Source organism: Rutilus rutilus (genome assembly GCF_951802725.1).
Source record: "Rutilus rutilus genome assembly, chromosome: 21".
NCBI classification, from domain to species: Eukaryota; Metazoa; Chordata; class Actinopteri; order Cypriniformes; family Leuciscidae; genus Rutilus; species Rutilus rutilus.
This window is the reverse complement of record NC_140226.1, coordinates 19,018,515-19,041,607: the sequence shown is the minus strand read 5'-3', so window position 1 is coordinate 19,041,607 and position 23,093 is coordinate 19,018,515. Positions and strand designations below refer to the sequence as shown.

The window sequence follows — 23,093 nt, the reverse complement described above, 5'->3', positions numbered from 1 at the left end:
ATCCTGGTTTTGGTGAAGGCTGAGCGATAGATCTGAAAATAGGCAGGCAGATGTGAATAGAGAGGAAAAGAAAGGTGGCCTGAGGAGATGTGCTCTGTGAACAATGGATGGACAAAACGCTGATTCATTCTTTGTTGCGCGCTAAAGCACAAAATGTCCACTGTGGACAAACGTCCATCTTTAGGAGCGATGCCTGTCCTTGTGACATCATCACTCTTCATGCTGAGCGCAGGCGACAGTCACGCAGCCTCCGGAGAAAATGAGGAAGAACAGAAGGGGAATAAAAAAAACGAAAACACTAAATAATAGCCTCTTCACAACATGTTCTGCCACGGGGTTGTTGCTTAGCAATGCAAATAAACACTTTAAATCGTTCCGAAGAGGAAACTCATGGGGAATAAAGGGGTTGTTTATCTTGTTAAACGGAAGCTGTTTTTATTTACCTCATTAAATAACAGATCTTCAGTCGTGTCCGCTGGCAGTCATCTCCCCGACAGTCACGATACGTGATAGAGAGTCAAGGAGAATTAAACATGCTGGAGAATGAATGGATGTATATGCACATACAGTATGCACACAGAGCTATACAGCTATGCAATGAATGAATGGCATTGCATTACAATAACATTCATTCAAGTGCCATTTATTTACAAGAAAGATAGCTGACGCACACTTTCAAGTAAAATATTTCACAAAAATAGATTTCTTGGGTTTTTAAACTAATTGAAATTATGACTAAGAAAAGCTTGGACTGGCATCATTTCCTTAGAGATGCCTCTTGGTATCTACTGAGAGATCTAACAGCACACACTCACAAAAACGGATATCTACTGAAACATCACACACGCTCATACTGGTCTGCCACAGGATATATAATCAGAAGTTTCCCAGCGAGCTCAGTGGAGGACACATACCAGCGATGCATCAGCAGAAGGGTTCGAGGAAGCTGATTTTCATGCAGCTCTCCTTCATCATCTATAACAGAGAGAGACAGTAACAGAAAGAGGGATAAATATTATAAGAAATATATTATATGACAATGACAATGATCAATTTGAGTCATTAATATGTTCATTCATTTTATGTATAGTAATCAGCAACTGTCTGTGATTAAGCAAACAGAGGTCACTAATCATACACAATCAAAGTAACCCATATTGGCATGATCAGCTGTGACCTATAACAGTGGTGAATTATTGGTGATTGATATAATCATGAATTTGAATAAACGTAAGATCTAGCAACAGAGCAAATCTTGATGCACTAACAGATCAAATGTGGACAAATAATGGACAAAATGAAAGTTTTGCTAATTTAGTGTTCACTCACCAAACGCATGAATGCAGGCGTCCAGCAGTAGCTCCAGGGAAGCAGCCTTCCCCAGCGTAAACGACCCCATGACCTCCCGTCCGACCTGACCTCACTGGGACATCCAGCTCTCTGCCATCAAGGCCACCCTCTCTCTCTCTCTCTTCTCCTCTCTTCCACGTCTCCTCTCCCTTAAATGTGCTCAATGTGCTCAGCAGAACAATGGTTGACTGTGCCTCACTGCAGAAACAAACAAAACACTGTCAATAATTTGAAGAAAAAACAAAAAGTTACAGAAATATTTTATGAAGCCTTTCACATGCTTCCACCAAGGGGCTTTATAGTGAATGAACTAATGAGGCATTATAGTGAATGAACTGATGCTGTTCAGTAATCACCTCTTGCTTTGGAGTTTGTGAGACCAATCTTTGTCTTTTTCACACTTTCTACGAATGCAGAACAAAACGTGAAGTCGTTTTTAAAACTTTTTTTCTACAAATGGCCAGTGAAAGGAAGTGCGTAACCCTTAGAAAATGTTGATCATCAACCTCAGGTGGTCAAACTTAATATGATTCATTTCATTTTATGAGGCATGCTATTTTTGCTACATTTCAAAACAAACATAAAAAACATTAAAGAAATACATCAAAAATATTACATTAAATATAATATACAGTGCAATGCATAAGTGAATACACCCATGCTAAAGTTGACTAAAAAGAGGAATAAAAAATCATATTTTGGAAATTGAACTTAATGCCTTAATTAAAAAAATTAGGAAAAATCCAACCTTTAAGGACACCAATTTTCTTTGTGAATGAATAATGTATCGTAAATAAATAAATGTTCTTCCTTAAAATACATGGTGCATAAGTGAGTACACCCCTATGTTAAATTCCCATAGAGGCAGGCAGATTTTTATTTTTAAGTATTTTTTTTTAGGATACTATGCATCCTGATAAAGTTCCCTTGGCCTTTGGAATTAAAATAGCCCCACATCATCAAATAGCCTTCACCATACCTAGAGATTGGCATGGGGTACTTTCCATAAGATCATCTCTCAATGCAAATCAAACCAGCTATTAGGGCTAACTGAAATAAAACCATGCCAATCTCTAGGTATGGTGAAGGCTATGTGATAATGTGGGGCTATTTTAATTCCAAAGGCCAAGGGAACTTTATCAGGATGCATAGTATCCTAATAAAAAAAAAAAAAAAAAACGTAAAAAAAAAAATCTGCCTGCCTCTATGGGAATTTAACATAGGGGTGTACTCACTTATGCACCATGTATTTTAAGGAAGAACATTTATTTATTTACGATACATTATTCATTCACAAAGAAAATTGGTGTCCTTAAAGGTTGGATTTTTCCTAATTTTTTTAATTAAGGCATTAAGTTCAATTTCCAAAATATGATTTTTTATTCCTCTTTTTAGTCAACTTTAGCATGGGTGTATTCACTTATGCATTGCACTGTATATATATAAATATATTATAATTCAGAATTTAGTCTAAATTAATATATCGCTTAGCAAGAGCTAGCTAGTTTGGGTGTATAGTTATAGATACACTTAAATTAAATATTTTATATTAAATTAAATATTTTATATAATAAATTGGATTGAAATAATGTCTTGCAATAACTTGGGTATCAGAGTTGAATGCTCAAGTTTGATGAATCCAGTCAAAAAAATAAAATGAAGATTTTTATTTTTTGTCTTCCCATCATGTTTATTTATGTACTGCATCAACAAGGTTTTGCATAACATTTTTTGAAAATTAGGTATTAACAATTAAACTTAGTTAGATAATGATACTTAAAAAAAACAATTATATATCAATTCAACAGATTAGAGCACACACACACCCTGAGCAATTATGACATTAATGTTAGATTTTAATTGTTGAATTGAGAAGGATGGGAAGACATCTGAGGTGGGCAAGACTAAAATGACCATTTTAAGGGGGGGGATACAAGCATTTTATTGTTTTAAACCTAGTAGCTACTATACTTGCTAGGTTCATGTTTCATTTTAGAAAATAGTTTATCTAACATTTTTAATAGAGCCCACGAAAAACAAACAAAATTTGGTTTGTGGGAATGGTACCATAAAGTGCCATCTGTATTTCTTTCCTTTGACTCTAACCTTCTTTCTATATGACAGCAGCAGACAGCCCAGTGTTAAGGTTGAATTGTTTGACTGCTTTCTTCTTCTATGAACTCCCTATGGCAGCTATCAATATTTCATCTCTCTCGCCGGAGCACAGTTTGTATGACGCTACATCACAGATCACAATTCCACACAGATGGCAATAGTGTCTTAACTCATTAGTGCTTATGAACTGCTCGTATCCACACATAAAGGATGACTAGCCCTTCACACTGCCACTAAACCTTTCTCCTCTCTTGGGTTGTTTTGTTTTATTTTCGTCTTATGATGTGATGTGTACATCGCTTTTCCGGATGACGTGTGTTTTCTTCCTGTATCATTTATCTATGTAATCAAAACGGGCAGGGTAAGTGTGTGTTCCTGTGCACAAATAGCTAATAGATTAATTTTAGATGTGGGTTTATTTTTATTGCAGCGAAGATCAGAAAAGCAGCAAGATCAACAACAAATTAACCTTCAAAATACAAACACTGGAAATCAGCTTCAGCCATAACAAGAAGAACAACAAATGCACACAGAGGTTAAGCAGCTGCTAGTGATGGGAGAAGGGTCAGATTAATCTTGTGGGACCTTTAGCATCCTAATCTACTTCAAAGTCTGTGTGACAAGTCAAGTCATGTGTGAGATTCAATGGCAAGTGAGGTACTTGCGCTACTGTCAATAACTCTGTTCGGAATTCATTGCTGTTGTCTTGGAGATGGCCTCTCATGATGTCATAAATGACCCCAGTAAGTGAGGGGGTGAAAGGAAGTATGACTTCAGATGATGGTACAGACATGAAATGTGCAAAATAACTGCAAAAAACATCAGACATTTCCACCCTGATCCACATAAAATGCCTTTTAAAGTACACCTGCAATCAAAAGAGATCTCTGACTACAGAGATGAAGGGACCAGCGCTGTGGTTATAAATATCTCGATCTAATTTTCACCCCTCACATCTGTGAGTTTGAGTGCTGACGTCTGGAACCTGTCCTGACTCGCCTCATCCAGACCAGCACATACAGAGCCATCAGTTACACAACCATTACATCAAGCCAAATATGAGATATTTATAACTCAAGCTCGATGCAATTATAAACTGCATAAACGTGATATTAGTTATTAGTGATTTGACATTAATTACTATTAAACAAAAACTGATAATACATTTTGATAGATGCACATAACAGATTTCAAAATTACACTCTCTGCAAAGAGAATTGAATCTCTCTGTGTTCCTTAAATCTTTCCCATATCCGTCTTCAACATGATTATCCCTTAAACTGCAAACCTGAGTCAATATTTGATTAGATTAGACTTTTTTTCCTTCTGAATTATTCCGTATATTTCTGTGAAAATGCCATTAAAATAGATTTTGACCTTTTTAGGTTTGTGTTTACTATATTCAAATGCATATTTTTTTCCTTCTTTCTAACAATGACTAAACAAATTGGCAGAATAGAGAAGACGCACTCAAAATGTATTTGTTTTTTTTCCCATATACACTATTGTTCAAAAGTTATAAAGTATTTTTTTAAGAAATTAAGACTTTTATTCACCAAAGATGCAATTAAAACGTATTTTGAACTTTTCCAGAGAAAAATGTATCACGGTTTCCACAAAAATATTAAGCAGCACATCTGTTTTCAACATTGATAATAATAAGAAATTTTACTTGTGCACCAAATCAGCATATTTGAATGATTTCTGAAAGATCATGTGACACTGAAGATGCTGAAAGATGCTGAAAATCACAGGTTTTCAGCGCTGTCATCACAGGTATAAATTACATTTTAAAATATAGAAAAAAGTCGGCACACCAAATATGCACAAAAAAACACACACGGGTTACGTTTCGAGCACGCAGGCTCTTCGTCAGACAGTTGAACGTTTTTACCAAACAAGCTTTTATACTCACAGGTGATTAATCAAGGATCACATGACATGCACACACAAAAAAAGTCATGGAACACAAAGGCAAAAGAAAAATACAAGAAACTAAATGTGAAAGTCAAATTTTAAACATGCAAATTTATTAATAATAAAGAAAAACATGATACCTGCATATACATGGGAAACCAAGAAAAGAAATCGTAAAGAAACGGACGAATATCAAAATCTTCATTTAATCCCCTATGTGCTATAGTATCTAATGTGTAAATCCAAAAGGTCTCACGTTTTAAAAGTAAATTATTAATGTCCCCTCCACGCCGTGGATATTTGACTAATTCTATTCCTGTCTACATTTTGTAAGGTAGAGAGCGAGTGTCTAAAATTAGCGAAGTGCTGAGCTACTGGACTTTTGGGATCTTGGTTTCTGATAGACCAACGATGTTCAGAAATTCAGGTTTTTAAAGGTCTGCTAGTTTTACCCACATAGCAAAGATTGCAGGGGCAACTCAACATGTAAATCACATTAGCAATTTTGCACAAAATAGTGCCTCCTCTTATTTAAAAAAAGGTGGTTTTTCAAAGCATTTTTTGAGAATAGGGTCACTGTCCACTATAGGCCACTATATGACAATGTTTAAATAAATGTATGTCTTTTGCCAACGGTGAGAATTGAATATAGCAGTTAACTCGATGTTCAAATGACTTCGGTTTTATAACAAGACACTCATTGTGACATATTCATGCAACGACTCTCAGCTGACTGAATACTTCCTTATATGCTCTTGGTGTGCCGGTTTATGTTTTTTATTATTTATTTTGTCGCGCACCTAACCCTGAGCATATTTTTGTCCGTGATGTGCGTGCTTTGGTCTTGTTTTTGCAAAATAGATTCTATTTCACAATATTTCTGTTTTTACTGTATTTTTTTACCAAATAAATGCAATCTTATCGACCCCAAACATTTGAACGGTAGTGTATGTACACTCCTAAAATTATAAATATATCACAGTCTTACTTTGTCTAGAAAATGGTGCTAAAACATTGATGACTCATCCTGCACTACACAGATTTTTGTCCAATCAAATGCTCTCTAGAATGAAAATGCTCCGCCCCCTAATACCACCTGCATCTTACTAGTTTGTAACAAATTATGTTTATGACCATGAAGAAACTAAATCCAACTGACAACTTTTTTTAAAAAGGGCACAAAATACCCAATATGTCCCACCCAAACTTCTGAATTCAACACATCAACAAGCTATTTAATGCTCTCTTTAAATGTAAGGTAGGAACAGCTGGAGTGCTACTTTTAATAGCACAAGACTGGAATAAACTGCCACAGATGAAGACCCAAAAAAACATTTTATATTCTCATAAATGCAGGAGCACTGAAGAAGCTCTCAAAAATCAGAGCAAAATGGAGAGCGAGAGAATTAGTCATTGAGAAAACACAAGGACTCAGAACTTGAATGTGATGAATATGATGATGTCAACGGCATACAGAGTGAGCGCAGATCGAAGATGCTTTTTATAAATCTCACGTAAGAACCAAAGACTCACATTTCCCTCAATCACTTACCCTAAATCTTCACATTAAGGACAGCGGTGCAAACCTGAAGGGTCAAGCATAACTTCCAAAAGCTGCTAAGGTATAAGGACTGGAGGAGTCCTCTCTAGCAGAACAGACTGCGATCAGCTGACTGACACTATCCCACTGTCCTCCACGCCTGTTTGTAAACACCAACGCACATCAGACAGCCATATGACAGAACATCACAGCCAATCAGAGTGACAGAAAGGCTCAGAACATGAACATGGGACAAGATGAATACAAATGCGAAAGAGTGAGAAAGAGATAATGAGAAAGAGAGAGTGAAGATGCGATGTGAGAAATGAGAGGGAAAAGACTTAAAATGAATGTTAAAGTGAAAAGGAGTACAAGAAAATGAAAAACAAAAAAATATATAGCATTAGTTATTTAATATTACAGCACTGGGACAAGTTAGATGGTTCTTCTCTTCAGATTGTCACTTAAATAAATAGAAAATAGAACTTCAAGTGAGAAAAATAATAAATATGATGTGAAAAGAGGCATGACAAGGAGGACTGGATGTCTGGGTGAAAGCAGATGCAGCAGATGTCTGTGTCTCTGGCAGCCAGAGAGAAACAGCTGCCCTCTACATCTGTGTGTGTAGTGAGATGAAGTCATTGGGTTCTCAGTGAACTGGACTGCAGCTGTTCAAAGCCCAGACTCCTCCCACTGACCCCCAAGAGAGGTCAAGTGCATCTGCATTTATAGGACGTAAAGTGCCCATATTATGCTGTTTTAAAGGTTCCTAATTTTGTTTTGGAGGTCTCCTACAATAGTTTTACATGCATCCAAGGTCAAAAAACACTTTTTACTTCTAAAAAAAAAAAGAAGTCTAAACAGCGGTTCGTTCTCTAAACCCCTCCTTTCCGCGAGCCTACTCTGCTCTGATTGGTCAGACGGCCCAGTCTTTTGTGATTGGTCTACCGCTTACAGCGCGTGTCAGAAACCAAACGCCTATTACCATATCTGAATTTCGGATCTAGAGGTTTCCTCAGCACTTGTACACAGTGATATGAAAAGGGATGATGGCGTCGTTTTTTCCATATCAATTTCAGCGCGTGTCCTCATCCTTTTGAAGTGCAAGCAAAGTGGATCTGCAGTGCTAAAAATAGCTCTTCTTGACATGTTGATAACACAAACCAAATTCTTCCAGGCCTCGACTTCAACTACAGTGTTTGAGGGTGAGTCAAAGTTACAATGTTACGTAGGTATGTAACAGGAAGTGAGAAGGAATTACTGATTACTAGTTTAGGCAGTTCAGAACTGATTCTTTCTTTTAGGAGACAGTGAACTTTGATCTTTAAAACTTTGCATACGTTTTACTATCACAAACAGCTATATTACACACTACATGAAAGGTCATATTTGAAAAAGCATAATGGGGCACTTTAAGAATGATAGGGGCCATTTTACCTCAATGCAGGCATTTCTTTTACAAACACCATTAATTCTGTATTTTTGTCCCTTTTACCATTTATTTTTATAGTACAGGAGAAAAATTACAAGAAATTATATAGAGAAATCCAGAAAGTTTCCAAATTTCTGAACAATCAACAATCTGAACAAACTACATGTACATTATTCAATATGACGTATGGCTATGAATTGCCAGAAATATTCATTGTGAATTTTTTTAAGGTGGCAACCGTACCATGTTTTAAAATAAGGCCGAAAGTATATCCAAGACTGCTGCTTTGTCCCATATTTAATCACAAATAACAAAAGGATAAATTTTTTTTTTTTTTATATTAAAAACAGATGCAGCATTTGATTACAACGAGTCCCTCATTTGAATATTAACAATCACTGGCTGAGTTACAGTAAGTAAACTCTAGTGATTGGACCAAATGAAATCTTTGAGATGATTTATATTTTCAGTGTCACGTGATCCTTTAGAAATCATTCTTATATGCTGATTTGCTGCTTAAGTAACATTTCTTATTTTGTTCAAAAAAATTTAACTAAAGAGTATATTATGAAAATTCATTAAGAAAAATTATTTATAGCCCGGATCTAGACCTCTGTCCATTATTTGGTTAGCACTGGTTAAAGAAAGAAATGGACATAAACTCATGTGACCTCCTCCTATAGTGTATATCCTCCCCATTATTCTGACAATTGCATTTTGAATTGCTTTAGAACTTAATATAAATTATATTTTTGTGTGCTGCTTGTCAAGATTAATTCAAATGTACAGAGTGCCCTTAAAAAACATTTATTGACCTGACCAACACAAACCTACAGTAACAATTTGATTTGTCTCTCTTTTCAGACAGCAGTGTGATCAGTAATATTCAGTAAGACATTGTGATGTTCCAGGACTGTCACACATTATATTCACACATTTTAGTGCTTTCTCAGAGTTTCCACTGCTAATTCAGACAAGAAAAACCGAACACGCATAGATGCATGCAAACAAGCACATTCACACACGCAGACAGAAAAGCTCTCATGCACACAAACACATACACAAAGACTCATACCCGTCTTGCTCGAATGAACCATTCGCACAATGCCAGAGACCTGCAATCAGTAAATGAGTTACCTCTCCGCAACCTCATTATCATACAGTCATCTAAAGCTTCAGCCCACAGAGACAACAGCCGATTATCTCTGACAGTCGCTCTATAAAGCCTGATTTACTTCAGATGAACCCAGCAAACACAAAACACAACACCACCAGCAGCTCTAAATCAAATCAGGGGCCCAACCTGTGTACTTTTGAGATTTACATCTTTCAGTCAAATTTTTAACCATGAATCATCCTGTCAGTACATTAATTATAGGGTTTTGACTATAGATGAAGATAAGAAGGTAGCAGTGTTTGCAAAGCTACTTTGAAACTCGACTTCCTAAACTACAAGCTACTCATAATCTAAAGATGTAAAAAGGACAGTTCACCCAAAAAATATAATTCTGTCATCACTTACTCTTGAGTCTTGAATGACAAATGATTGACTTCCACTAGAAAGAAAGAAAACTTTCGGAAATATTTATGATAATATTTGATGTTCCACAGAAGACAAAAACTATCCCTTTAATCAACAGTCAAAATAGCTTTTTAGCTTCAATTGCTACAAACAAAATGTTCGCTAACTATGCAAAAGCTATTTAAGGATGAGGTCTTTTTTTTTTACACAACCACAGCGGTATTTATCTGGCAAAAACAGTGGGGATTTCAAATGGGTTGACAGCATTAAACTGTAAAACTAACAAAAAACCCTAATTTATATTACCACGTCTAAAACAAAAAGCATTTTACAAAGTATTTTGCAACACAAAAGACGTAAAATACTGCACACGGGATTCCTTTGCAGGGAAATGAATCCGTTAATTTATTTGAAGCAGAAGTTCCCTTTCGAGAACTCGCGCTGCGTCGTATGATGACACTTTGGGGAACCCCCTCAGCGTGTAAGCGCCTGAAGCATGTGTAACACTAGTCTAATCTTGATTGGTGCTGCGTTATGATGTAGGATGTGACGTAGCATGAATGCGGAAGTTATAAAAGGACACCGGCAAACAAAGAGAGTAACTTCTGCTCTTCAGCAAGCGCTCTGTGTAAACTGTCTGTCTATTTGGTGTTGTTTGTCTTTAGTCAGGAGTTTATTCTAAGCCCATATATATATAAAGAATGCGATCCCAAGCAGTTTAAGTGGTGTGTGCATCCCTGCCCCAGATATATCACAGGTGGACACACACACAAGTTTTTTGTTCACTGTTTGGGTGTGGAGCATGTGATCGTTGTGAGCTACTGCTGCTCAGAGTGCTCCGCTCTCGTCTGGCCGTCTTTGATGAGTGCGGGCAGGCTCACGTTCCCCGTGGCGCAGTGGCTCAGGTCGTGGGGATTGCAGTTGGAGCTGGCAGAGGGGTTTGAGACTGCTGAGGCACTTTCTTAATCCTCATCGGCCAGCTCCGATGCTCCCAGCTCTGCGGCTTCTTCCGCCTGGGGCGGGAGCCCGATGCTTGAGCTGTCTGCTTCCGAGGAAGTAGATGTGCTCAGCATTGAGGCGGGAGAGATGGAGGACTCACCACCTCATCCTCCAGCTTATGAGGAGCTCTTGGAGGTTGTGACTCATGCGGTGGCCAAATTAAACATCAGCTGGCCCTGCGAGAGGCAGGAGGCGCATAAGAAAAGCAAACTTGATGAGTGCTTCCTGCAGCCTTTGTCACAGCCTCCTCGCTGGGGTTTACCGTTCTTTCCCGACTTGCATAATGAGTTATGCAAGAAGTCTATCTAGCCCTTCAGTTCTTCAGTACAGTAATATACTGGGGGCTAAAGAGAACGGTTATGGGATGATTCCGCAGGTTGAAGAGCCTCTAGCGAGATATCTCTCACCCGATGTTGCGTCATCCCTGAAAGCCCCGGAGCTGCCCGCCAAACCCTGCCGAACTACATTTGATTTGGTGGGCAGAGCTTATATGGTGGCGGGTCGAACCGACCTTATAAAAGACCTCGAGGTGAGGGGAGCTATCTCTCAGCTTCACTAAGGAGACGGCCCGTGCCATCGGCCACTCCATGGCAGCATTGGTTATGAGGGAGAGACACCTGTGGCTGAACTTATCAGGCATTCGGGAGAAGGATAGAACATTCCTCCTGGATGCCCCGCTCTTGCCTTCTGGGCTTTTCGGCGACTCAGTTAAGAGGGGTTCAGGAGGCGAAGAAGCAGTCAGCCACTTTCAAGCAGTATTTACCTCGCCACTCTCGGTCTAGAGGGGCTGCTGGCAGGGAGCAGCCAGAGCCGTCATCTAGTTCCTCTCACCGCCAACAAAAGAAAGAGAGTGTTGGACCCAGTTAACTGCCCGGTGGCTTTAGTGCTGGAGTTCATCTGAGATCGCTTCTCTGCCGGTCTTACCCCGTCCACGCTTAAAGGTGCTCTAAGCGATGTCACACGTTTTTTAGGCCAAAACATTTTTTGTCACATACAGCAAACAACTCCTCACTATCTGCTAGCTGCCTGTCCCCTGAACACACTGTAAAAAAACACGGTCTCTGTAGACAGCCCAGGCTCCACAAATAGCAACAAAAACAACCAAACTGGGCTAACCCGCACCACGAAACATAACAAACTGTTCCAGCCAATAACCGACAAGAAGGATTTGGGGGTGGGGTTTGGGGGGTTAGTGTGCGGATGAGGAGGAGGGAGGGTCTAGCTAGCCTCCGTTTTGTTTGACAATACTTTGAACGTCAACAAGTGACGTCACCCAACATCACTTAGAGCACCTTTAAGGTGTACGTGGCAGCAATAGCAGCTTTCCACACTCCATTTGGCGATGGACCCCTGGGGAGGCACCATCTGGTCGTACGGTTCCTCTGTGGAGCGTGGAGGATGAGGCCTGCGACTCAGGCCAAAGTTCCAACCTGGGATCTGGCAGTGGTTATTGAAGGGTTGTCTCTGGCCCCCTTCGAGTCACTCGAGTCAGCTTCTGAGAAATTTCTCACCCTCAAGGTAGCTTTCCTTTTAAAGATTACGTCCCTCAAGAGAGTCGGGGACCTCCACACTCTTTCTATTTCTCCTCCATGCTTAGAGTTTGCTCACGGGAGGATGAAAGCTGCTCGCCCTAGACCGGGCTACGTGCCTAAAGTGCCCTGTAATGTGGTTCGTTCTACCATCCTCCAGGCCTTCCATCCTTCACCACACGTGTCGGCGGAACAGGAGAGACTTAATTTGCTCTGTCCCATTCAGGAGTTAGAGATTTATGTTGAAAAGTCTTCTTGTTGTAGGAAGTTAGACCAACTGTTAGTGTGCTTTGGGTCAGACAGGAAGGGTTCCCCGGTCTTTAAGCAAACGATCAGCAATTGGATCATTCGGGCTATCTCTCTGGCCTAACAGGTGCACAATATACCTTCACCTCTGGCCATAATGGCTCACTCCACTTGAAACATAGCGTCTTCTAAGGCCCTTTTCTCCGGGGTTTCCCTGCTAGAAATAAGAAGTGATGCTGCGGGCTTGGCTACCCCGCATAAGTTTATTAGATTTTATAGTCTTCCTTTTACAGCGGGTGCACAGGTGCTCTCGTCCTAACTGTGCCTAGACAGTTCACTCAAGGTAAGGCATTGGTTGTCGTGGTTTAGTGAGTATTATCTCTCCAAAGTGTCGTCATACAACGCAGCGCAAGTTCTCTCGAAAGGGAACTTCTCAGGTTACGACTGTAACCCTTGTTCCCTGAGAAGGGAATGAGACGCTGTGTCTCCTTGCTAAGCCTCCGTATGCCTGAGAGCCACTTGTTTCGATCTTTTAGAAGCTACTCTCTTTGTGTGCCGGCGTCCTTTTATAACTTCCGCATTCCGCCAGCGAGTGCTACGTCATGACGCAGCGGCAATCAAGATTGGACTAGTGTTACACAATGCTTCAGACGCTTACACTCTGAGGGCATTCCCTAAAGTGTCGTCATATGACGCAGCGTCTCGTTCCCTTTTCAGGAAACAAGGGTTACAGTCGAAACCCAAGATGTTTATTTACAACTGAACCAACTGATTCACTACAGTGAACTGGATTTTTCACTACATGACAGATGTAGGATACAGCATGCTTAATTATTGCCACAGCTTGTTCATTTTCAATGTGATTTTAAAACAGTGATATAGCATAACTGTGATCATGCTACTGTGCTACGTGTTGGAAAAAATAGCTTGTTACTGGAAAAGCTAAACATTTATTTTTACATCTATGCATTTGAAAGATGCTTCTATCCAAAGAGACAAACATTGCATCCAATTCATCTGAACCCAATCATAACCATAACCTTGGGGTTACTAGCACAGCACTCTACTGGTTGAGCTACAGGAACGCTACGAATAGACTAGTCTGAAACCAGTGTAACTACTTTCACGCTACCAAAAAAGGTAGTATCATACTTTTAGTCATGTACTGTAGTCTCCAGCACTGGAAGGTACAGCATTCGTGCATACAACTGAAAAAGGAACAACACTGACAACCTTTTGACAACTTCGGGTTAAGTCTCTTTCTGAAACAGAGCTGCTAACATCCTGTCACACACTGCAAAGGGACCAAGCAGGAACTAGAGTCAAATGAAAAAGCTAAAGCAAAGTAATTATCCAAAGGAACAAAAGATGTGTATAATTCATAAAGCAGTGGCTGTCACTTGTTCCGCACACTGAGCTGAAACTTCCCCAACACCATCCATTTTTAAAGAGCCGTGCTGATGTTAACCCACTTAAAAGTTACTGTAACATCTGAACTTGACTGGTCCGTTGTTCATTTTGACATCTCTGATGATCAAGACCTGAAGCTAGAGGACGATCTGACCTGATGAGGAACTGTATAAGCTCAGATATTTCATGACACATTTGAGAAGTACTAAAATTATTACTCAGTCTAAAGTCTGAAGTGCATCTGGCCTTTGCAACTGCTTTCCCTCTCAATCCGAAATCTGGATAAAAGGGAGGAATCTGGTACTGAATATATAGCTTTTTGGAGATTGCAGCACATGACAGATGGGTTATTAAGTACAGTTTTACAGTTTCATTAAAAGAACTGTGCAACCAAATATTAAGAATCTGTCAACATTTACTCACTGAAAATCTTCATCAATGATGGCAAACACAACTTTATCTTTTTACGTTTATGTCTCATAAACCAGGAGTTTGGAAACTGAGGACCAGGGACCCTCACAGCTGTCATATACATATATGTATTTGTAGTGCTCTCAAAGTTTACTGTAAAATATTTTAAACAATATTTATTATTTACAACAGCACTACAAATCATTTGTAATTGAATTTTTTTCTCTTCAGGTTTATACATCTAACACACGTGTGTGTGTGTGTGTGTGTGTGTGTGTGTGTGTGCTATTAACTTAAAACTATTGAATGCAATGAAAATACGAACTGTTTACAACTAAAACCTTTTACTAGCATTATGTATGCAGAGAGAAAGGGGAAGTGAATAGTTTCTGTAATAATGAGACAGTGAATATCATGAGTTAGATCTCTGGACCTCATTGTGAAATTCTGCGAGAAGGCCTGCAAACACCATGTGGCACTAGAGAATGTGAGAAATATTCATTCTGGTTCTCTCTCTCTCTCTCTCTCTCTCTCTCTCTCTCTCTCTCTCTCTCTCTCTCTCTCTCTCTCCCACAGTTCACTGATGCAGATGAAGGGATTGTTTGTCTAAAAGGCGAATGGACTTCCTTCTATTCTGGCCTTTTTCCTGTCTGTGTAGCAGGCGTCCCTGTGTCAGGCTAAAAATACTCCCAAACACACCGTAAACTGAAGCCCGGCACACAGGAACCACGTCACAATACATTCACGGGAGGGGTGGTGGTGACCACCAATCTGTCCTTTTGTGTCCGAAAGGGGGTGCGAGGGAAAGAAAAAGATCATGAGCGAAAGACAATAGTCAGGAGTGTTATCATTAATGTCTCTTTCTTTCTCCTTGCTACTGTGGGTTAAATAAAGGCAGGTTGTTTTTTCCAGTCGGTGGCTTTTGAACAGGATGTCATAGACACACAGTGGATCTGCGTCACGTGGTTTCCGCCTCCCTCAAAATAATCAAACCAGAGTAACTATAGCTTCAATAAACAGCCTGACCTTGATCTGATCTCAAATGAGAGTGACAAAACAATTGCGAATACATCAAACTCTTAGCCTGAACAAAAGCGAGGGACATTAACGGCATGGTCAAACAATGGACAACCCCAATTCTCAACTCTCTCTTTTGTTTCAAAGGCCCTCTATTCAAATGAGTGCCAGATATATTTAATATGACTACCACGTACAAAAATTATGAGCCTTTTTTTCCAGCTTCCATTCTTTGAGGGGACGAGCCCCTCTGGTTACCATAGTGAGGAGAATTTATTCAAGGACAATAGGACTTCCCACCCGGCAGGCTGTCATTCAATTGCCGATATTTACGGGCAGGAATTACTCACAGTTAAGATCACCCACCCTCAAGCCCCTCAAGTATGCGAATGCTTGCATTTTCCCACACTGAAATTGTTTTTTTTTGTTGAAATTAATAAAAAAATGTATCGTAAGTTCTTGCATTCAATTGATTTTATCTACATTTAAACAAAAGCATTAAGTTGAACTAAAATTGATTAACTTCAACTTAATGCATTTGTTTAAATGTAGATAAAATCAATTGAATGCAACCACTTACAATCAAAATATTTATTAATTTCAACGAATCGTTTTTTTCAGTGCATCTCCCCGTTCGGCCTGTTTTAGTGGGTCTGTCTTGGCGAGGTACGAGCTCTTCGATCTGTCTGTGGTTTGTGTACGCAACAGTACAGGGGTGAAGGCAAGTTTCAGAACGGAAGAGCTTTGCACAAGTAATGGCTTGGTAACACTAAACATGCAACTGAAGTTTCAGGTGAGTCTCGCAGAACCACTGAATGATCAAATCTCTTACCTCAAGACTGAAATACATTGAGATACAATTATAACTCAGCTGTGTTCAGGACCAGGGTTGGTCATTGAATGAAAGTAAACATTATGATGAAAGAATTTAAGAACCCCTTTTCAGCTTATGCAAAGTTATAGGTACTTGAAATCTTTCACAAAAAGTATTAGAGTGGTATCAGATCATAGGATGGTGCTTTGACATACATACAAAGGTGCTAAAGGGTTACCATATTTGTGTCCCAGGTTATTTATATAGGACTTTCTCACAGACATCTTTTCCCAGAATTTTCTCCTGAGAAAATGACTGGAGGTTTAGAAAAGTGCTGTCAACACTATTGTCAACAATGCCTCACCACCTGCAAGTTTTGCCAAGTTACAGAAGTTTGCAATCAAAAGTAAAAAGATTTCTCATTAAATTTATCGAAAACCACATGATCTAGACTTTGATATCATCAATCACATACATTTTACCATCAGCTCGTTAGTTGCTATTTTTATTTGAACGACTGAGGCATTTGTATAGCACTTTACTATGTACTACTGTACACCCAAAGCGCTTTCCAATCAAATCAGGTGCAGCATCCACTTGGATTTTACCTAAGGAATTTTAGGAGAAACATTTGGGACAAACTTGATACATATCTGAGAACTTAAAATTTGGTAGCACAATAGAAGGCCGGTTTGCCGGTACTTTTTTTGTTAGTAATCAATGTAATCTGTGAGCTTTTTTAATGTAACTGAAATTCAGCATGAATATCAATATTCTGGCAGAACGCAACACTGATTTCAAGTTCAGTTCAGTGTTCAATCAATCTTCTTCATCATATGTGACCCTGGACCACAAAACCAGTCACATGGGTAACTTTTTTGAAATTGTTTGTTTGGATAGGACAATATTTGTCCGAGATACAACTATTTGAAAATCTGGAAACTAAGGGTGCAAAAACATCGAAACATTGAGAAAATCGCCTTTAAAGTTGTCCATTTATGTTCGCGATTGTGCTGCATTCACTCACAAAAATAAATGTTTTGTATATTTACGGTAGGACATTTACAAAATATCTTCATGGAACATGATCTTTACTTAATAGCCTAATGATTTTTGGCATAAAATATATATATGACAAACATACCCGTGCTACTTGTGACTGGTTTTGTGATCTAGGGTCACATATGACGAAGTGGGCCATGGCTACATTGAAGGACCCTTGTCCTTCCTTTCTCTCTTTCTTTCTAAGCGTGTATGTGCATTGTGTGTGTGAGTGTGACACTAGCAGCTGCTTTTCTGTCCTCCTTCCTGTTCATTCAAAGGGGATGCAGACCATCTTGTTTCGTCTCCTCAAGCCCAAAAAAAGAACCGGCTAAACATAAACAATGAGCACATATCCTGCTCTGCCAACACAGTTTGTTTCACGCTCTCACAGTGTTTGTTTTAAACAACTACGTGAACGTTAGCATCGGGCAATTGTTACTGATGTGTGCCGTGTCAGTAGACAAGAACAAAATGTCTGAAGTACTGACATTCCATCACCCTAAAAAAGAATGAATGATAAAAGTTTATTGCCTCTTTCAATGATTGGTATGTGGCTGAAGTTTGTGTCACATGAAAAGCAGTGGAAGATTTCAGGTCATATCTCTGATGAAACCATGACGCTCGGCTCGTGTCTGAGAAGAATCCCATTTACCAAACATTCACTTGGATTTCAAAGAAACATTCTTAGGAATTCCTTGAAACGTCCAAGTGGCATGTTGAACTGCTCAGAGCCGGATTGTTTTGTTCTGTAATCGTGACTAACCTATTTATCCAGTCTTCACACTTACAAAACACTTCCATGTATGAAAGGATTGGGTAATATTACACATAAAAAGACTTTTGATAAAATCTTCACTCACGTCTTTACGTTGAGGTAGATTGTGTTTAGGCCGTGTGACATTTTGAGATTCTCATGAAAGCAGTAGCTAATGTGTGACTGAGAGAAATTCATGCATACTGTTTGAATATGAGGAAATGTTACAGGTGCACTTTGCATAAATAAAGCACTGCATTACGCTTGTACTGTATGACACAAGCAAGCGGTAACGTACGACTGAATCGAGGACAGCTGAAACAGAGCTATACTGAAAGACTGATCCAGGATCAGGGATCCAATGGTTTCTGATGTGAGGTCGGCAGGACAGGAAAGACTTTTGATAGGAGTTAAGTGCTTTTTGCTGTAACTCACTGCCATCTGGTTCAATTTTAGAAAGTGTGTGAATTTCTGTACCTGATTTCTAGTTAGAAAGAGGAAGCCTATAGAGTGGAATATTGAGGAAATCAAATTTGACCCTCTTTCCCCTTATTGTGAACAATTCATTGGTGCATGTTGTTCCAGAGAAATAGAAAAGTTGTCTTTTGCAATCTTTAATTAAAAATATAACTTGATCCTTCACAGAATCTATTTTCCATCACGTATAATGTTAACCAATAGCCAAATAGCAAACACGCATATGGTCTGGTTTTATTCTGGTACATAAAGTAAAAAAAAAATCAAAAGACGAATTTTTGTATTTATTACTGAAATAAGTTGCAATCGGCCATTTTTACTGACTTAAATCAATAAAGAAGCGTTTTTTTTTTTATTAAATTAATCTCTAAACTGACTTTATCAACAATAAAGTAGATCTGTGTTTAACCATCACATTTATCCCACATTTAGGAGAAAACAACCACTGTGAGGTCACTCAAAAAACGCACATATTGGCTGCATCAGCAAAAGAAAAACTTTGAAAGTGAATATACTTTGGCGAAGCTAGTCCAGAATCACTCTGATATGGACAGAACGCAGACATGCGAGCACATACGCAGCAGGGCACAAACACACATCAACACTCTTGCTCTATAAATAGCCTGCCATTTTACTGGAAGCAGGAGCTATGCCTCACAATCGCACTGCAAATAACATTGATAAGTGAGACGGTATAGAGATAGACGGAGTCCAATGCCAGGAAAAAAGGTACTATAAGACGGCATATGAGGGAAAGTGGTGGAATGAGGTAGTGGAGCGAGACCATGCTACAGACACCTGCCTACACTTGCTGTCAGAGGCTCTGTGTAACTGCAGAAACAACAGCTCTGTGAATGAGTGTGTGTGTTCAGCGCTAGTGTGTTAACAGAGCTTAAATATTACTATCTGCTGCTGATACGACCCACAGATTACCAGCACAGCAAACAAGTTTCCTTTAAAGGACAGAGGGATATTATTCACACCACCTAAACACTGACAAACCTGAGACTTCTATTGGTTTTATATAAAGTTAATTATAATAACTTTATTTCAAATCCCTGGATTTAGTTCTACTCATTTTGTTCCCAAATACAGAGTTTTGATTATTTGCCAAAGCTATTATACAGTAATTCAACATCATGTAGTTCACATTTAGCTATTTACATGTGCATGTGTGGCTAATTTCTGCACAGGAAAACATACAAGAGCTACATACAGAAACACTAGACCTGTGGCCAACTCTAAATTGGGTCCCCACAAGCAACAGGTAAAAAACCACAGGTTAATGCTGGGATATCATTTACGTGACCTATTATCAGCTATTTGCTTCATGGAAAATTTGATGAAACGATGACTGTGATTTTTCCATAAATGCATTAGTGAAACACAGACATGGTTAATAAAACCAGTGAGAATGAGCTACTGAGGTAAACCGAAAGAGAGAGAGCATGTGTGCATGTGTTTGAAAGAAAGAGTCCGTGTGTGTCTATGTGTGCGAGTGAGATTCAGAGAGAAAGTGTGTCCTTGGGCCTCGATCGTCCCTGTGACTTATAAACAAAAGTTGAAACTAAAACAACATTTTCAAAACAACATCTAAGCAGATTCCAATGTATACTGTCTAAAATCAGAAATATGTTAATTCTCTCTCTCTCACAGAGGCAGACATACTGTACGATGATAAAACTGACTTAACTACTATAATTCAAGTTCAGGTTACCCTAGAGCTATGCAGAAAATGATGTGTATGCTAATACACATCAATAAATTCAAGAGAGAGAGAGAGAGAGAGAGAGAGAGTAAAAAATGCTTAATATAAATAAATACGAAAAATATAAACTCATCCCCAAAACAAAAGTATATACACACAAACTAACTAAATGCATGCACAACATCACACCTGTGTACTCTTTGCACAACATGATGATCAGACTGACCAACTATCCACTCACCAACACTGTCACTGACCATCAAGTCTGACCAATGAATATCAATGTTTCCCTCACTGGCTTGTATCCTATTATCACATAAACACACTGCAACACCACACTGCACAAGAGACAACAAAACATGATACACCACAAGAAAAGTTTGTGACCTTGGAATTCCTCAAATCTCTCCGACTGCAACATATTTGCGCTGAGAGTGTAAAGTGTCCTTCTGTACTCTTCAGATGATCACATTAATACCATCTGACTACAGACTACACACATTTCAGTGCGTAAACTGCACAGTCAAATCAACATGTCAAAGTTTACCATTAGTTTGTGTTTAACCACTGAACTTTATAAATAGTAATGACAGTCTGTTCGGTGATCAAAAGGAAGAGATCTTACCTGCCAGTGGAGATCACTGGAGCTCTTTTGACTCAGCATAGGTGTGAATCACACAGTGTAGTTCTCTACAAGTCCATGCCTCCCTTAAAAAGAAATAAAGACAGAAAGAACACACTGCATGTCAGATGCACTGTTCAGTGAGATCAAAGCGCACACAATCAACAACAGTGTGGTGTGCAAGAGCCAAGCATGTGATACTGACCCCACACAGATGCACGCTGCCTCTCTCCTCCCTTCGCTTTCTCTGGCCCTCCCCTTCACTTCCACCCCTCTTTCACTCAGTCCCACCCCTCACTTCCCTTCGCTCTGTCTCATCTCGCTCCATCAAACAATCATTCTGAACCTCTCTCTCTCTCTCTCTCTCTCACACACACACACAGTTCCAGTGTATTAACAATAACAAACAGAAAGCAAAGGAATCCTTGCTGGATTGTCCTTCAGCTTATCTTGGCAATCAGTAAAAAAAAAAAAGAAAAAAAAAAGAAGTACTATACAGTGATGGCATTAGAATATCCTATAATAGCATGCTAGTTGGATAAATATCATTGGCCTACATACATTTATTGGTATTTGTACCATGGTATTTATATGGCACATCAAAAAATACCATGGTATAAACTACCGATATGTACAAAATGAATAGATGTTGGTATATTGGTTGGTTTACTGAGGTCAGTGATCTAAACTCATTGCCTTATTATGTGTGCTTTGAGAAAAAGATTCACAGACAAATTGTGTAAAGAAGTGCAAAAGCAAAAAATTTTTTTTAAATAATACAAAATAAAAAAATCCCCCAAATACCAAAATATGACGTAAAAATCGGGGGAAAGACGATCTCCAGTTCTCCATCATAAGCAAGTATACCCTATGTTTCGCGGAATCTATGACATTCAAAAAACAGATATGATGGAGAACTTATGCAGCACGATTAATCATAAAAAAATAAATAATCGCGATCTCGATTCAAACACACACGCGAATTGATTCCTTAATGACAATTCCTCTATATAAATTCATATATCATAATCGTGGAATCATTTTTACATTTCCAGTTCCTAATCGCGCAGAAATCACATACTGGAATACACACAAACATGATAGTAGAGTTGCACGATTAATCGTTAAAACCTAAGCGGCTATGAAACGGTTTCACAAACAGTCAACCACACAGTATTATTTCTGTGTAGCCTAACAAATATTCACATTATCACAGAAGTAGCCTACTGGAATAAAGGTTTCTAGTTTAGATATAAACAATGATGTCTACGGAAGCGATTAAAATAGAGAAGATCACCTTTGGAAAGTAAGGTGAATGGCACTTCAAATCTATTACATAGTTACGCCACTAGGTGGCGACATGTGAGGCGAAAAAAATATTTGTCAATTAATTATTAATTCAAGAGATTCGTTCAGAAATTCTGATTTATCCAGTAATTAAATAAGTATTTACATTGAATTATTCATTCAAACCGATTTTTTTTAGACTAAATAATTCATTCACATTAATTAAACATTTTATAGGCTATAGACGGTATAGACAAACAATTGATCAGAACCTCAAGTAGGCCTAGCTTAAATTACACGTTATTTTGTTTAGTTGCCTGTTCAGAATCAAATCCTCTGTTTAAAAAAAAAAAAAGACTCTCAATTAATCCAGTATCATGCAGCTCTTCGTGATAGTAGCGTCGGTTTCACTTATCCAGAAGCAGTCTTCTGGCCTACAGTATGATAGGGAATATAGGAAACATGGCGCCAATGACCAGTCAGAATCCAGTATTCCAGCCGTGCAATGAGTCAGAACATCCATTTGATATCAAAGCCATTAGTTAAGTTTGTCCCATTGTATTTTCTTTGAAAAACAATTGATGTCGACTCATAACAAGTCACCTACATTCTCACACCAGATTACTGCTCAAGATAAACTGGTAGCTAAGACAAAGGACATGCTTTCCATTGAACCACTTATGAGAACAGAACAATTTGGTGTAAATCTACTGCATTTGTTTTGAACTACACCATTATTTAAGGTGATGATGATGTAGGCTAATGTTATTCTGCAGAGTTTCAGACCCCAATGATTGTTTTAAACATTGTATTTTCCTTTCTGTCTGCGACCCAACAACCCATATTAGGTCGTGACCCAATTGAGAAGCACCAATGAGAACACAGCATAGCTAAATATG

At 38.7% G+C, this 23,093-nt stretch overlaps 1 protein-coding gene across 3 annotated transcripts in view; it reads right to left on the bottom strand.

The window, feature by feature from the left end:
* The window catches only part of rasgrp3 (RAS guanyl releasing protein 3 (calcium and DAG-regulated)), a 36,451-nt gene extending 15,295 nt beyond the window's left edge, over positions 1-21,156 (bottom strand). For 2 of the 3 annotated variants that reach the window (XM_084393477.1, XM_084393476.1), the window contains exons 1-5: positions 21,113-21,156; positions 20,911-20,993; positions 1,330-1,548; positions 873-975; positions 444-506 (exon numbers count right to left, since the gene is read on the bottom strand). In XM_084393477.1, the coding sequence (XP_084249603.1) occupies positions 444-506; positions 873-975; positions 1,330-1,399 (236 nt within the window). In that variant the 5' untranslated portion in view covers positions 1,400-1,548; positions 20,911-20,993; positions 21,113-21,156. The other variant, XM_084393475.1, reaches the window with a different exon arrangement.
* Between the last annotated feature and the right edge of the window lie 1,937 nt (positions 21,157-23,093).